The sequence below is a fragment of the Bubalus bubalis genome, chromosome 14 (genome assembly GCF_019923935.1).
Source record: "Bubalus bubalis isolate 160015118507 breed Murrah chromosome 14, NDDB_SH_1, whole genome shotgun sequence".
In the NCBI taxonomy this organism is placed as follows: Eukaryota; Metazoa; Chordata; class Mammalia; order Artiodactyla; family Bovidae; genus Bubalus; species Bubalus bubalis.
The window spans coordinates 30,903,778-30,919,497 of record NC_059170.1 but is presented as its reverse complement, the minus strand read 5'-3'; the positions used below and the strand labels follow the sequence as shown (position 1 = coordinate 30,919,497).

The 15,720-nt window shown below is 48.0% G+C and overlaps 1 protein-coding gene across 1 annotated transcript in view; it reads right to left on the bottom strand.

The window, feature by feature from the left end:
• Positions 1–354: 354 nt before the first annotated feature.
• Positions 355–15,720, bottom strand: part of TGM3 (transglutaminase 3) — a 42,781-nt gene continuing 27,415 nt past the window's right edge. Inside the window, exons 8-13 of the mRNA XM_025263938.2 lie at positions 12,880–12,983; positions 10,851–11,093; positions 6,946–7,254; positions 4,518–4,675; positions 1,358–1,491; positions 355–989 (exon numbers count right to left, since the gene is read on the bottom strand). Coding sequence (XP_025119723.2) covers positions 842–989; positions 1,358–1,491; positions 4,518–4,675; positions 6,946–7,254; positions 10,851–11,093; positions 12,880–12,983 — 1,096 coding nt within the window. The 3' untranslated portion in view covers positions 355–841. The remainder of the gene's footprint in view (positions 990–1,357; positions 1,492–4,517; positions 4,676–6,945; positions 7,255–10,850; positions 11,094–12,879; positions 12,984–15,720) is intronic.

Genomic DNA, 15,720 nt, shown 5'->3' with positions numbered 1-15,720 from the left:
CTGCAGAAGGTTCCAGTGAAGACTGAAGTCCCTTCTCACTCTGATGCCCGTAGAAGGTCCTGGAAGAGTTCACTTCGCCCCACAATGTCTGAACCTGCCTAGACGAGTCACTCCCTCCCAAGGCAGTCAATCTATTTTTGGACATCATCCTAGTGCAGTGTCCTAAACTGACTTGAAATGTCTCTCTAGTTTTGCACCTGGAGCCACAGGGAACCAGCCCACTCCTTTTGGATATTGGAACGTGGAGAACACGGCTTCCCCAATGCCATCCCTCCTCCAGAAGGATATGGCCCCCGCCCCACTGTCTCCTTTCCCACCACCTTAGGCGAAGCAGCAGTCTTGTAGAGTCAGTGCTGTGTGATCACACTCTTTTTAACATTTATTTTGAGGGTAGCTGTGAGTGTCACAATGGATGGCTAACCATCATCCCCCCCACCTCCACAATGACCCAGGGGAGGAGCAGGAAAGTGCCAACTGCAGGCTGGGGATCAGCACACAGTCCAGACCGTCTTCTCCCCCAGTATCCATTTGGAGAGTCGCTGGGTCAGGTGCCACTCCATGCCCACAACACTGAGGGTATTAGGGCTGAGCAGGGCCATGGGGCTCACACACTAGGCAGCATTGGGGAGAAGCTCAGGGAATGTGCAAAAGTGATCAAGTGACGGGCCAGGGTGGAACCAGCCCAGCCTGGGAGTGAGGCGGGGGTGAGTTCTGGATCCAGGCCGCCTTGGGGGACGGAGTGAGTTTCCCAGGCTGGATAGTGAGTATGGCAGGGGCTCACTCCACAGGCAAGTCCTGCCTGCTCCGTGTTCCCAAGTTTGTATGGGGCCACCTGGGCCCTTCACTCAGCCACATCAACGGACAGCATGGCCTTGATTGCGGGGAACTTGTTGCAGGAGAAGTTGGCAAGGAGCTGCTTGGTGCCACTCCGGGTGGGCAGGATCTCAAAACGCACACGGGACCGCTCTTTGGGGCGCAGGGCTGGCACACTGATGGGAAAGGGCAAGAGTCAGTGTGAGGCCTCAAGTCCTGCTCTGGTCAAGGTCACTGCTCCTTCAACTCCCTCTAGCTGCCACCCTGGGTCATCGAGCCCCTTCAGCCCTGGGACCCCTCAGCAGGGAAGGTAGGGGTCCCATGTGCTCCCAGATATAAGGACCAGCTCCAAGCACTGAAGACCTGGATTTCTCTTAAGTTCAAGTTTGGTGAACCCCTAAACAAAATGCAAGTGTGCATCCCTATGGGCAGATTCCCAAGTTCAGAGGCTAGCAGAGTTCTGTCTACCCTGCCTCGGGCTCTGGGGAGGTCCCTCTGACCCCCTTCCCGCCATCCCCTACCAGCCCTTCAGTGTGGGACTCACTCGATCTTGAGACTGCCCAGCAGCAGGCCGCTGCCCTCCACCATCAGCACGCAGTCCTTCACGGGCTCATCCAGTGGGTTGGAAAAGAGCATCTGCACGTTCACAGGCTTCTGCACCTGGGCCTCATCCAGCACCTGCGGGGAGAGGGATTGACAGAGTCAGGGCTAGACTACTCATCTCATCTGCCCTTGAAAGCTGATGGGGCAGTGCCTGAGACTTGGTCATGGGAAAGATATCTCTGGGGACAAAGGAAGGGAGGACCATTTGGTTTAGTCCTCCTAAGCGCCAGTGCCATCCATGCAGGGGGTTCCTAAGAAATTGCTGTCATCCCCAAGCTACAGACAGGACAACCAAGCCCAGAGAGAGAGGCTGGTCAGAGAAGCATCCTGGACTATCTGTTTGCTCCCAAAGATGAAAGCTTGCACTCCTGCTGAGAAGCAGCCAAGCCTGGGCAGATGCGTCACCTCCCTGGGCCTTGACTCCCTCCCTGATAAAGAGGGCTCATCCCTCCCCTCCTCCTTCCTTGGACTAGAAGGGAACAAATGAGATCATGGATGCAGAAGAAAGCGCTTTGGAAACAGAAACCGAAACTAGGTGACGGGTGGATTTTTCTTTTGAGGATCCCTAATGGTAGCTACTTTGTGTTCATTTGGTTTTCCTTTTTGTTGTCACCAATTCTCCCTGCAACCCTTTTATAGTAATAAACCTGCAGTTCAGATTGACTCAATAAATGGGAGATTTCTGGTTCCAGAGCTGTTTTCTCTTCTTGCTAGACTTTGCAATGCCTGCCAATAATTTGTGCATAACTGAAACGTTTTAGAGACCATGGTCTATACCACAATTTCTCCCATGGAACTCATTTAAGTGTATGACATGATTTGAAGGGTGAAGCATAATTTTATGCCATTGGGACCCAAGAATATATATAAATGTTGCCATATTTTTCACACTGATACTCAATTTGAGATTTTCCTATATTTGTTTTCCTTTCTTTATGGCTGCTTACCACTCTATCCTATTGACCTAAATCTATACATACACCCAAAGAAGAGGATAAGAGCCACTTCAGAAACCTGTGTCTGATATTGTCAGTAGGTCACAGGCCAATGTGAAGGACCTCAGCCTTTGAAATAAAGTTCAGATTGTATGATCTGGTTCAAAAGTCCTCAATGCCTACTCCCAATCATAAATAAGACAACAGGGTGTTGCCCAAATTATTATCTTCTCATACAGATCACCCATGTGCCCTGCTCTGAGTCAGCTATGCATTAATTCATTCAATCATGATTAGATAATCTTGATTCTCTGAAGTCTAAAGTAAAGGAGAAGTTGTGTTAAGGGCAAATTCATACAAAGATGTCCTAAAGAAGAAAGAGCAGATTTTTTTTTAAAGGATTAAATAATTTCCAGGCTGTGTGTATTCTGATTTCCTTTTAAAAGATGTTAGATTCTCTTGAAAGATGAAACTGATTTGATATGGACATCTAAATGATGTAGAGCAAAATTTTGAAAAAGAGAGAAAGCTATAAGCAAGTTTGAGGATAAGGGAATATAATGGTGGAGAAACTAACTTTATCAAACACTGATAACTTTCACTCAGAATGTTTCATTTCTTGGAAACACCCTAGGAAACAGGGGAGGCTTCTACAATCATGGATGAAAACTTGCTGGGTGGAAAAGAAGGCAAGCCTGGAGCCCAGAAGCTCTGCTTGGTCCTGCTCGTGGAGGGGCCTCTTTCTGTTTTACAACCTCTGTGATGGGCCTAGAACAGGGGTGGCTCCCTCTCCCTAACCTTGGAGATGATGGATCACTCTGGCCCCCATTCTGAAGCACAACCCAGACTAACCAGGACAGTTAACCAGAGAGCTCTATTTCAGGCTAGTGTCAAGGAGCAGGCCCTGGGTCCTCCTGCCTTCTGTCTGACATCAGGAATCCTTGAAGCTGGGGTGTAGCTTAGGGAGAGTGGGATGAGGGCAGTCACGAGTTACTCTAGAAATCTGGGGCTAGGGATGCTAGAGACATTGTGATGGAACAACAAAAACAAATAAGGCAATTGCTGTCTAGACTGCTGGGGCAGATGGTGCTGTAGACTTGTGAGAAGTCTGACCCATGAAGCTGTCTATGGGGTCCCAAGGGAAGACCCCATCTTCCTCGTCCACTCATCTGCCTCTCCTTGCCTGTCAGCCCCTCATCCCTAGATTTGTGCTGTCTGGCTCTGGCTGCCTCCACCCTGGGCTGAGGTTGGTGTGGGTAGGGACAGGCTTGGAGTCAGCCCCGTACTTCCAGCACCAGTGCTGAGGAAGGGACAGAGTGGCTACAAGTGCCTCCCACAGACCTGTGAGAGACCACATGCCTGCATTCCTGAGAGGCAGCCTGGGAGCAGAGCCTGCTGCCAAAAAAATGAGGCATCCTCATTGTCAACTACTGGGAAGATGCTGCTGCTGGGTATTGACTGGCCAGATGTCCTGGGAAGGGCCTTGAGGTCTAGCCTTTGCTCTGGCAGTATTTGGCAATTCTTTTCTCTCTGGGTCTCAGTTTACTTACGTGTGAAATGGAAGGGCATGAAAGCTTGAGACCAGGTTTCTAAGAGTCTACACTTCTGTAACTCTGGGGTCTAGAGTCAGGAGATGCATGTGAGTTATGCCCATTTCTGATTTGCTCTACAAATGTGTCTGGGGGCTGGGCTGTGGGTTCCCTGAAGGCAGGACCCAGCCCTTGAGGTCTTCTGTGATTCCTGAGCCTAGCACAGCCCAGGACACAGCAGATGTTCAAAGCAAGTGAGCTGAAGAGCCCTCCAGCTGCTCCTCAGCTGGTATCCCCAGTGGGTCTAGAGCTGCAGCCAAAGAAGCTGCAGGGCAACGTGCCCATGGATCCTTCCAGAGAGGGAGCAAGGACATGCTGTGCTGCGCCACTGGCAGGATCTTAGTTCCCTGACTGGGGATTGAACCTGCACCCTCGGCAGTGACAGCATGGAGTCCTAACCACTGGACCACTGGGATTTCCCAAGGACACTGCTCTGAGCAGAACTCTTGGCTGATCCTTTTGGCAGAGGCTGGAGCCGAGCTGGGCACTGTGCTTGGCCCGTCGGCAGAGAGGGCTTTCCCTGTGGTCGGGGAGGGCTGGGCTAGCATGGAGCAGCACCCCTTCAGCATCCCTTTACCTCAAGGGTCAGGGTGGGGTTGTCCAGGATGATGTCCCTCTCCACCACCACCTCAGGCTCATCGGTGACTTGGCACACGGCTGTGGTCCGGATCATGTTGTCTGCCTTCAGGTACTTCTCGTACTGAGCATATGTGATCTTTACAGGGTGCTCTATTTCTGGAAGAAGAAACCAGGGAGCAGCGTGAGAGGTGGGGTTGGCTTCTGAAACCTTAAAAGCTGATGCCAAGCTGCGTCAGAGTGGGCTGGCTGGGAGCACCTGGAGGATTCAGCTTGCCTGAATCCTCCCTTCCGGGCCCTGGGGGAACACCGGCCTGCTCCACACCAGCTGCAGAGTGGGGGCCCTGGGACCAGGATGTTGGCTGGCTGGGTGGATTCCAGGAGGAGGAGCTCGCGGGGGCTCAGACTTCCTCCATGTCCTGGTAAATATCAGAGGGCAAACTTCCATCTAAGGGGCAGGGAAGAATATGAGTATTAACTCATTGCCCAATAAAGAAAACAGTAATGATGATAGCATGATAATAACTAGCAAGGGAAGCCAGGGGCTGTCTACATAAGAGCTTGGTCCTCTCAGGTGACCATATAGCCTGGGATCCTGTTGCAACAGCATTGGAACCACCACCCTACTTCTGGTCTCTCCTGCTTCTAAGTCACCCACACGCACCAGTCAGGTGGGCTTTAGAAGCACTTTCCCCCCAGATCATGTCACTCTTCTTCTGTGTCACCTGAAAAATCTCCTGTGGTCCCTTGCTGCCCCAGGAATAAGGTTCAGACCCCTCAGTATGGCCCTGTGTCACTCTCTTCCTCAAAAGAATGTTCCTTCCCACAGTTCTCTTGGTCCTTTTGACAACACAGGTGCCTTACCACCTCCATGCTCTGAGTCACAAGGTCCCCTCAGATGGAAAGGCCTTCCCCAGTGTTTCTCCGTTTCTCAAGCTTCAAGGCCCCTCTCGGACTCAATGGGCAAGCAGGGCGGCGGGGGGCTCGCCTGCCTCTGGGTGCTCTCCCCCTCCCTCATGCAGTCATGCTAGGTGGTTGGGGGGTGCCCGGCACCTACAGGTCACACAGTCCTTGAGGTGAGGCTGTAAGGAGGGAGCTGTCTCTGTTTTTAGCACTGGAGGGATTTACCCAGCCTGCCCCAAATATGGAGACAGCCCTGGCATCAGCTGGTCCAGCTCCCTTGAACAGTGAACCCTGAGGCTCAGGAAAGGAGGGAGACTTAACAGAGTCATCCAGAGAGTAGGTGATGACGTCAGGACTCCAAGACCATTTTGCCTGTTTTCTCCTGCCTTCCCATTTAACTCTGTTGCTTCTTGCAGAAGTACAGCTTTTTTAAAAAGCATTTCCCTCACATAAATTATTTTTGGCCTACAAAAATAGCTCTTCCCTTGAGCTTTGAAGGTAAATAATAGCCAGCCGGGTGCTTTTGTTATAGGGAAGATTTCTGCTCAGTTCTGCCAGAAGACAGGTTGCTAGGGGATGCTGCCTCTGACAGGTGTGATAGCTCTCAGTTTCTCTGCAGACAAAATTTTTTCAAGATGGGCTGTATAAGTAATCAGTTTTTATTAGTTCCTTATGTGAAGCAAATAGCCACCCCACCCTTATTAATCTGCTTTGTACGTCTAGACTTTCCATAACAGCTTGAAGGATTTTGCCATCTTGGGCACACCTGCCTGCTAATCCTTCCACAGCCCCAGCCTTTCTCTGCTCCACCTTGTTCCCCTCCCATCTGTGCTACCCAGGAGAACCAACTCACTCTTCCTCCCAGAAGCTCAGGCCTCCAAGAAAACCCATCACTGTCACTGGAAATCAAGGAACTTCACCCACCCACTGGCAGCTGTGGGGGAACACTGGTGGGAATTCAAGCCCTCGTGGTATATTGCAACCCTTCTAGGGTCAAACCGGGAAAGTGATTCATTGTGGGATGGGGGTAAGGTAGGGCGGGGGCTGCAAAGGGGAAGGGGTCGCAGCGGTAAAACCGAGAAAATGGGTGGTGGCACTGGATTTCACATCAGGAATTCCAGGACCAGGATCTGGCATTGCCACCTACTAGCTATGACACTTAATCTTTTAAGTGAATCACAATCTCTCCAAGCCTCAGTTTCTGGCTCTGTAAGAGGAATGCTGAAATCTGTTCTTGTAGAAGGTCAAATGTGATAGTACATAAGGGTATATAAGGAGCACTCTGCACACTGGGCAAAATGGTATGTAAGGGGTATTGTGGTTTGTCTTTAACTGCCAAAGTCCTCTTCCTTTCTCCTCCGGGGCATGAAAGTATTTTGGTTGGCACCACCCCCACTTGTACTGCTCACCCTGTGCTGTTTCCTTCCTTACTCAGTTGATTTAGTTCCAATAGGAGCTCTCCAACCCCAAGAGAATACCAGCTACCATGAGTGTGTGGCATCCCAGCAGCCTACAGGTTGAATTACCTTCTTCGGGATTCAGGGATTTAGTGACAGAGTCCTTCCACACCTCGTGAACAAGTGTGCCGTTGTAGACGATGGTCCAGGCTGTCATATTCACTGTTACTGTCTTTGTATCACTTGTTAGGTTTTTGAGCATTAGGATCAGGTTGACTTCTTTGCCCACTGTCAGTACACCAGCGACCTTGAACTTCCCAGAGATGCTAGGCTCCCGTTCCTCTCTTGCCAGGCTGCTTGCAGATGTTGCGCTAAATGACATGCTGGGTTTAAGTTTCCTCAAAGCCTTTTCAAATACTTGTCTTTCCTGGCTGGAACCTGTGTGGTGGGAAAAGAGAGAAGTATCTCAGAGATGCGTTGGCAACGTGAACAAAGAACAGTGCCCTGCCTGGAAAGGTGGCCTGGAACTAACACTGGTTCTGCTGCTTGCGCAATGATTCTAATCCAAGCAAGTGTCTGACCTCCTCCAGGTCTCCATTTCAGCCTCCTTAACATATGTCTGACCTCCAAGCAAGTGTCTGACCTCCCTCAGATCTCCATTTCATTCTCCTTAACATGAGGCTCACAGCCCAGCTCTTCCAATCAGCTCAAATTTCCATCGAGCTGTAGGGAAAGCTGCATAAAATACATAGCTTGATATTTTGCTTAGGTTAATTAGGTTAGATCCCTTCCTTCCTTCACTCTCTCCATCTCTCCCTCCCTCCTTCCCTCCAATCCTTCCTCCTTCCCTCCTTTCTTTTAATAAAAGCTCCTTTGTGAGACTTAAAGAACAAAGTGCGTGTTAGTCGCTCAGTCATGTCTGACTCTTTGCAACCATGGACTGTAGCCCACCAGGCCCCTCTGTCTATGGAATTCTCCAGGCAAGAATACTGGAGTGGGTATCCGTTCTTTTCTTCAGAGGATCTTCCTGACCCAGAGATTGAACCCGGGTCTCCTGCATTGCAGGCAGATTCTTTAACATCTGAGCCACCAGGGAAGCCCAAAGAACAAACTGATAATTTAAAAAATAACAAGTCTGAGTTTAAAAAGATTAGAATGAGTTCATAAGTGAGAAAACTATGATTTAGAATTACCTCACTGAAAAAAATTCCAAACCACTTTATCATGTTATTCTGCTTTATTTCTAATGATGCTTTGAGAATTAGAGAGTGGAACTTCTGTCTAGGTCAGTTAACAAGAACTTCCCACAGTTGGTATGGTTCCAGGTTATGACTAGTTTAAATTGTTGAGAGAGTTCAGGTTTCAAAAACACAAAGGCTGAACCACAGGATGGGTTCAGCCTTTGTTGTGGGTGCTGCTGAATGTGATACTATAAACAGTCCCCAGAAAGTGGCCAAGATCATGGCCAAGAAACCATGGCTCTTGGGACACTAAGAGCTGATAACCAACTCCAAGCCTCTGAGCCAGGGTAGACCACACAGTGCACATAAGTCTCCTTGCCTTGACTGGAAGATAGATCCACTAACGAGGAGAAGATATTCACTTTCCAGTAACATGGACAGAGATACTCAAAGAAGAATGACCATGTTTACCCTTCTGCCCCTAACGTCCCCTACAAACCTGTGAAATTTTAAGATGACTTATTAGAAGCACTTTATCATTTAGTGAAATCTTTCCTATAAGTTACATGTAACAATTGGCAGAGACCCCAAAGACATCTAAGCACATCACGTTAGAGTTAAGGTCCTACAGAGGAGGAGTGTCTGGTCCAAGCAGTTGGTAATCTGAGAATTAGGGGTGGAAAGAGGGCCAGTCCCCAGAAATCTAGACCTGAAGTCTAGTAGTTCCTCCCACACACCCTACTGAAAAGAAGGCAGGCAGCCAAATTACCCGAGTTGATCACTCCTGGTGGGCTGGGTTCCTTTTGGTGCCTTCCCATTCTCTAGCCGAGTTGTAAATCCACACCCAGGTCTGACGGCTGAGCAGGGAGCTGAGCCTCTGTGCCCAGAACCTCGAAGCAGTTGCGTTTGCACAATGAGGCTCAGAGCCTAGATACCTATATAGGTCACCTGCCAGGCTTACTCAAGACTAAGCTTCCTGCTACTGTTTTTTCCTTTGGTGTTGCTGTTGCGCAAATGCTTAGCAACCCATTTTATGGGCTTTTCCTCCCTGCGGCTATCAGACACAAGCATCATTAGGTAAAGGAGACTGAGCAACAACAGGTGGGGTGATCAGTCCTGCTGTCACACAAGGGCTGGGGCATTGCCAGGGGTCTGGCGGGGATCCCTCCACCTGGCTGTGGCCCCTCCTCATTGCTCAGGAGGTTTGGCTGGGACAGCCAGAGCCCCCAAGAAGTGGAATTAAGGTGTAACACTCAGATAAGGGGCCCCACAGAATCACACAACTGTATAGGCAGTGCGTTTTAAAAGTCACTTTGGGAGGTCATTCCGATGAGGCTGCAGATGTTCAAGTTGATAAAAATCATCACTATTTATTAAGTCCTCACTATGGGCCAGGCACTGCCCTTGATACTTTCTATACACTAGCTCATTTAAATCCCATTGAAGAGAGGCCTTGCTCTTCTCATTTTACAGGTGAGGAAGTGAGGGATCAGAGATGCTAAGAATCGTGCTTGAGGTTGCACAGCTATAAGGGGTAGGGCAGAGTTCACCTCCTGCCCGGGGTTATCAGTTCCTTGGCCCCTGCCATGGTTTCTACATCAGAACACTGTTGAGAATGCTTGCCACACTCAAGCCTGACCCCCAGCCTGTGAGCTCTGGAGGGGCAGGCACCCATCTGCAGGGTGCTTCCTGGCCTCCTGGAATTGAGCATGAATGGGCACTCGGGGAGGTCTCAGTACATGTTTTCTGACTGAGAGAAAGGCCATCTGACCCCAGTGGGAGGAATGGGCCGCAGAGGTACACTGGGGTCTAATGGAAAGCACCAATCTTATTACTCTGATGCCTCCAAAGGACCCACACCCAGCAGCTCATCCACCTGGACTTGGAGCCTACCCCCCTGCTCAGCTCTCCTCTTTTGTATACGGCAGCCAGCAGCAGCAGCCATCCAGGCCACCGAACTGTGGGGTTTACTTTAGGGTGCACATGGGTACCTTCTTGAGAGCACTTTTCTTGACACCTCAGAACCAGCAGTGAGGACCCTCTAAAGCAACTCTTCCAAAGCGTTTAGAGTGACATGTCGATCCTATTAAGGAGTGACTGGCCTGCTGGAGCAAGCATTAATTCACTTTGGCCTATTTCTAAAATGAACATCACCTTCAAATGTAGAATTTTGTCACTATTGAGATTCCTCAGAGATATTAATTTGCTAACACTGAAAGCAACTTCTGAAACAGAGAAACACACGTAATTTGTGCTAAACTCGGCCTCCTACCAGCTTCTAGGTGATTTTAGGGGGATCAGCACTCAAGTGGATGTTGACGATTTCAGGGACTCGGGCATTGTCCTCATGGTGTAGGAGGTGTCCGCACATCATCTGGCTTTCAGGGAGCCCACTGAAGCAGACAAAGCAGTCCCCATGTCTCTGGGGACTGTCCATTTCTTTTTTCAGAGGATGTTTCCTGCTTGCGCTTCTTAGAGGCAAGGGGAGTGGACTGACAGAGACCCCTAGGGGGTCTTCTGTGGGGGCCATGTTTCTCCCTGTGATGTTCAATCATGGTGCTATCATCCTAATGGTGCAATTGGCAAAGGGACACAGCTGGAGACGAGCTAGACTGACAGCTGCCTGAGTCCTTCAGCGCATTTCTGCTGGCACTGTGTCTGCTCCTGATGGTTTTGTCCCCACAGGAAACAGTCTGGGGAACTGGGCATTAGATGCCAGGGAGCAATCCTAATATTCAGGCACAGCTGGCTGAGAAAGTGGGAGGAGCATGAGCAAGTTTTCCTTCTCCCGCCTCAAAGCTGTCTTCCCACCGTCAGGCCCTGGGTGGCACAGCCCATCCAAGCCCCTCCTACCTTCTGGATACTTGTACTTTTCGGTGACATCCATGCGAGAGTTGCTGCCCACCGCCTTGGTACTGATGTACTTGCCGACGCTGTGAGTGTCTGAGGAATTCTTCTTCAAGGCACCATTCGACTCGTAGATCCATGTGATGCGGTCGGCATTGACCTCCGCAAAGATGAAGGGCATGTCGAAGTCCCAGTCCACATTACCCTCTCGGATAGCGATCACCGAAGCAGGGCCGCACTGGAACACCCCTGGGGGCCAGGGTGCAGAGGTTGGATGTGTGCCAAAGCCAGGCCCCTTTGCAACAGCCCGCCTCATGGCCTGCTCCTCTGGGGGCCCTCCCCACCGCCCAGCTCCCCTGCCTCTACCGCAAACTCCTTCAACCCTGACTGTCTGCTCTCCTCTTGGGCACTCAGCAGGACCCTCTGGGGCTACCGTTATCTTGTGCAATAGCACTCTGGTCAGACTCCAGCTCCACAGAAGATGGCCCACTCCCGCATTCTGTAGGTGTATAATTGGTGCTAACTCCCCGCCCTCAGTCTGTTTCCTAAAGAGGAAAGTCTGACTGTCTTGTGCTCAGGGCTGCCTCTTTTCTACTCTGCAAATCATTCTTCCCAAATCACCCCCCTATTTTGGAAGACTTCTCTGCAAACCCAGCCTACAGAGATGTCCTGCTTCTTTGGGCTCCCAAGCCCTGACCATCACCTCCCTTCTTGAGCACTCAGCATAGCTAGCTCAGACAGCTAGGTAGGTAGGTGGGTGGATACATAGAGAGATGGACAGATAGGTAGATAGATTCATAGATGGATGGGTGGATGGAAGGACATAGATGTAGATACAGGTATAGATACACAGATACAGTTTCCTTCGTGAAGTGCCCAGATGAAAAAGTAAGTTACAGCAGAATAGAAGAATATTATTCCATTTGTGTTTATAAAACAAACACACACACTTTTATAAACCTGAAACAGTGACAGTGACTTTCAGCTTTTTTTTTTTTTTTACCATGATCTATAGAAATAAGATTTTACATCATGGCACATATATGGTCCTGAAACAAAAATTCCACAGGAAAATTCTTATTCTTAATGTCCAATACACTCTGATAGTTTCTTTTTCTTTCCTTTCCTCACTTCTTTCCATGCTATTCTATTTCATTTCTTAAAACAATGGTCACAACTCATTAACTTGATTTCATAACCACCAATGAGTTGCAGTGAGAAGTTTGAATAGTGGCCTAGAAAATATCTGGAAGTTACCCTCCTTACACCCAAGTTCCCCGAATCTCATTGCTTCTGGTACAGATGTCGCAGCAAGGGAGGGGGGTAAGACTTCATTTTCATTGTAAATCCTTTTGGAACAATTTGAATTTTTTTTAACCCTTCTTAACCATGCGTATATGACTTTTATAATTTTTTAACTTTGAAAGAAACAACTGAAAATGAAGATAATGGACAAGAATGCTCTGGAGATCAGGGGAGGGATGAGGAAAAAGGTTCCTGGAAAGCCCAACACCCGAGATCTGATGGGAGAGTGGCCATCAGTGGGGGGGAAGGGCCAGCCTGCGAGAAGGAGAGCTCAGCCTGGCGGGGGACACCCAGAAGGTGAGAGGGGTGCTGGGGGCCATGAGCAGAGAGGCCTGGAGCTGAGCCAGGGAATCTGGGCTAAGTCCCAAGGCAAAGGGAAACGGAAGGTTTCTGTGCTGGGAGGGATGGGCTACTAGAGGCTGTGTGGGAGAATCACTGTTGGCAGGGGACAGTTCCCTTCCCTATTGCCGGGCATGGGCCAGGGCCTTTGCAGCAGTTGTGCGGGAGCAGGGATGTCAGTCATTTAAACAGCAGCCTGAACCAAGCCAATTAAGAGGAAAATCTACTTTGAAAATACTTTTGTTTTAATCCCTCTCTGTGCCCCCAAAGGCAGAGAAGATTTAGGTGATCTTGCTGTGCCACTTCCCACCATTGTAAAGATTGAGAGGTCATGACTTAGAGCCAAACCCAGAGAAGGGGGACACCAGCAGGCTGACAGAGGATTGGTTACCTTGGCTTCTCTCCTGAGGGGTGGCGTCCAGAACCTGCCATCCATTGTACGAAGGGCCCAGGTCAGGCCGCACAAACCAGGCTTCATTCCAGACGTGGAAATTCCTGCAGACAGAACCACACGTTGCAGAGCGTGGCCAAGGCCGCTCAGCAGAGGAATGGCGAAGCGCCATACCTCTGACCTGACAGTGCAGCGCCCTCGCACTCAAGTGAGTTTGCTCTGGGCCAGCTGTTGTGCTAGACCTCCGCGAGCACCGTCTCCTTAAATTCTCACAGCACGGTTAAGGGGGTACTCTTTTTATGCTCATCTCATAAAAGGGGAAACTGAGGCTCAGAGAAGCCAAGCAGCTAACAATGCAAGGTCAAAGTGTGGCCTGAGGTATGCCTAACTCCGAAATCACCATGTTCTCCTGCCTTTCTGAGGAGCAGAGTGGATCTAGGTTGGAGCCAAGACCCAGCGAGCAAACCCACACAGCTTTCTCTTGTGCATCCTGTTGGGGTACACTACTGTATTTCATGTGGGGTGAAAATGAATGGGGTGCAGCAAGAGTAACAGGTTGGCTAAGAACCACAGAGCCCTGCAGTTGAGGTCTGGATAGAAGAATGCACACGCCAGCCCTAAAATATTCATCAGTGGAGCCCCCCATGTCCCAATCTGCATGTTCTCAGTCATTGGTCCCCTCCCTCGCCAGGTGTAAACAATTATCCAAAGCTTTCTTCATTCTTTATTCTGCCCTCTATTCTCCTCCTCTCCAATCCCACAACAACTACATTAGCATTGGCAGTGTTGGGTCCAACTTGGAAGAAAATGTAAGTCTGACATAAATTCAAGTTCTATTCAACTTGAAAAACATTTTTTTTAATATTCATGAGGTCGAAAAGATAGTTTTAAGCAGAGAACCAACTTCAGAATGATACATATGACTAGGTAAAAATATTAAGCTTTCATATACCAAGTAAACAAGGAGACTATCGTTCTGTTTCCAGCATGGAAGAATAAACTCATAATGAATGGATAGTCTCTTGTGCAAAAACAACAAACTGACAAAAGATAACTATCAGAGAGTAGACAGAGTAGGAGGATTTTGGAAGGGTGTCAAAACTTTGAGGAAGAGACTAGCATGGAGGAAGTTGTGCTTTGGTGACCTTGCTCCTAAGGACAAGCTGCAGTAGATGTACAGAGCAGGGCAGTAAAAATTCCAACAGACAGTCCACATCTTTCTGACCTGAGGAGTTAAGAAACAAACCCTGGGTTAACTAGAATCACTAGAGAGTGTGGCAGAAGTCTTGGAAAGGAGAGTCAGAAAGCGGAACCTAGATTTGTATATTAACTCCGCCTAAGCTTCTGGGTGACCCCTGAGCTAGGCATATACAAGGCAAACCACAAACAGTCCAGATAAAAGTTTTAAGAATGAACTGAAACTTGAGCTGCTGCCTACCACAGGTGAGACAGAGTTTGCAGTTTGAGTCTACCCCAGGTAGGCTCCTAAGACAAAATGCAGAATCAAGACAGCCAATGACCAGGATACAAACACCAGTTAATGAACATCCAAAGAACCAGAAAAATGTCACTTATCCTCAAAGCAAAAGACAATCAACAGAAATTAACCCTTAGATAATCCAGATGTTAGAATAAATAAAGAATAAAACTTTAAAGCAGTTATGATAATTATGATCAATGGAATAAAGGAAAATATGCTCATAACAAATGAAAAGAGGGAACCTCTTAGCAAAAAAATAGAAAATATAGAAAAAGAACCAAATGGAAAATGTTAACTGGAAAAAAGACCTGAAATTAATTCAATGGATGGCTTACTAGCAGAATAGAGATAACAGAGGAAAGAGTAAACTTGAAGACAGATCAGTATAAATTATCCAGTCTGAAGAAAAGAGAGGAAAAAAGGTTGAAAAAATCAATAAAAAAGGGAAAATATATGCAACATGTATACTAGACACTTACTATAATGAATATTATAAAGTATTTACAAATCAATAAGATACAAAAGAACCTGTTCCCAGGTGGCTCAGTGATAAAGCCAGATTCTCCTATCTGCAATGCAGGAGACACAGGTTTGATTCCTGGGTAAGAAAGATCCCCTGGAGAAGGAAATGGCAACCCACTCCAGTATTCTTGCCTGGGAAATCCCATGGACGGAGGAATCTGGTTGGCTGCAGTCCTTGGTGTTACAAAAAAGTTAGGAACTAAACAACAACAAGACACAGAAGAAGTCAAGCATGCCAATAATGGACAATGAGCAGGCAATTTTCATAAGCAATAAAAACGATCACTAAACATATGAAAATAGTTTTAACTCCACCACAATGAAAAGAAAATTAAGGCTGATTTGTGTTGTTGTATGGCAGAAAACAAGATAACATTGTAGAGCATTTATCCTCCAATAAAACATTAAAATGACAAAGAGATATTATCATACCTATGAGACTGACAAAGATGAAGGCATAGGATGATACCCATTGCTGTGTGGGAAAACAAGCACTGTCATATGCTACTGGTGGGAGTTTAAATGTGTATGACATTTGTGAAAGGCAATTTGGTAATCAGTGTGAAAAACCTTTAAAAATCTACATACCCACTGAACCAGTAATTCCTCTTCTAGAAATTTCTCCTATAAAAACCCTCACATTCATGCACATGGATGTACACAGAAAAATGTTTACTAAAACATTGTTTGTAATAGCAAAAATAATGGAGGAAAAGTTTACCAATAAGGAGATGGTTAGATAAATTGTGACATAACCATCCAACAGAATATCATGCAGCTGTCCAAAAGAATGAGCAAAATCAATCTAGCATTTATATAGAAAGATGTCTAAATTATAT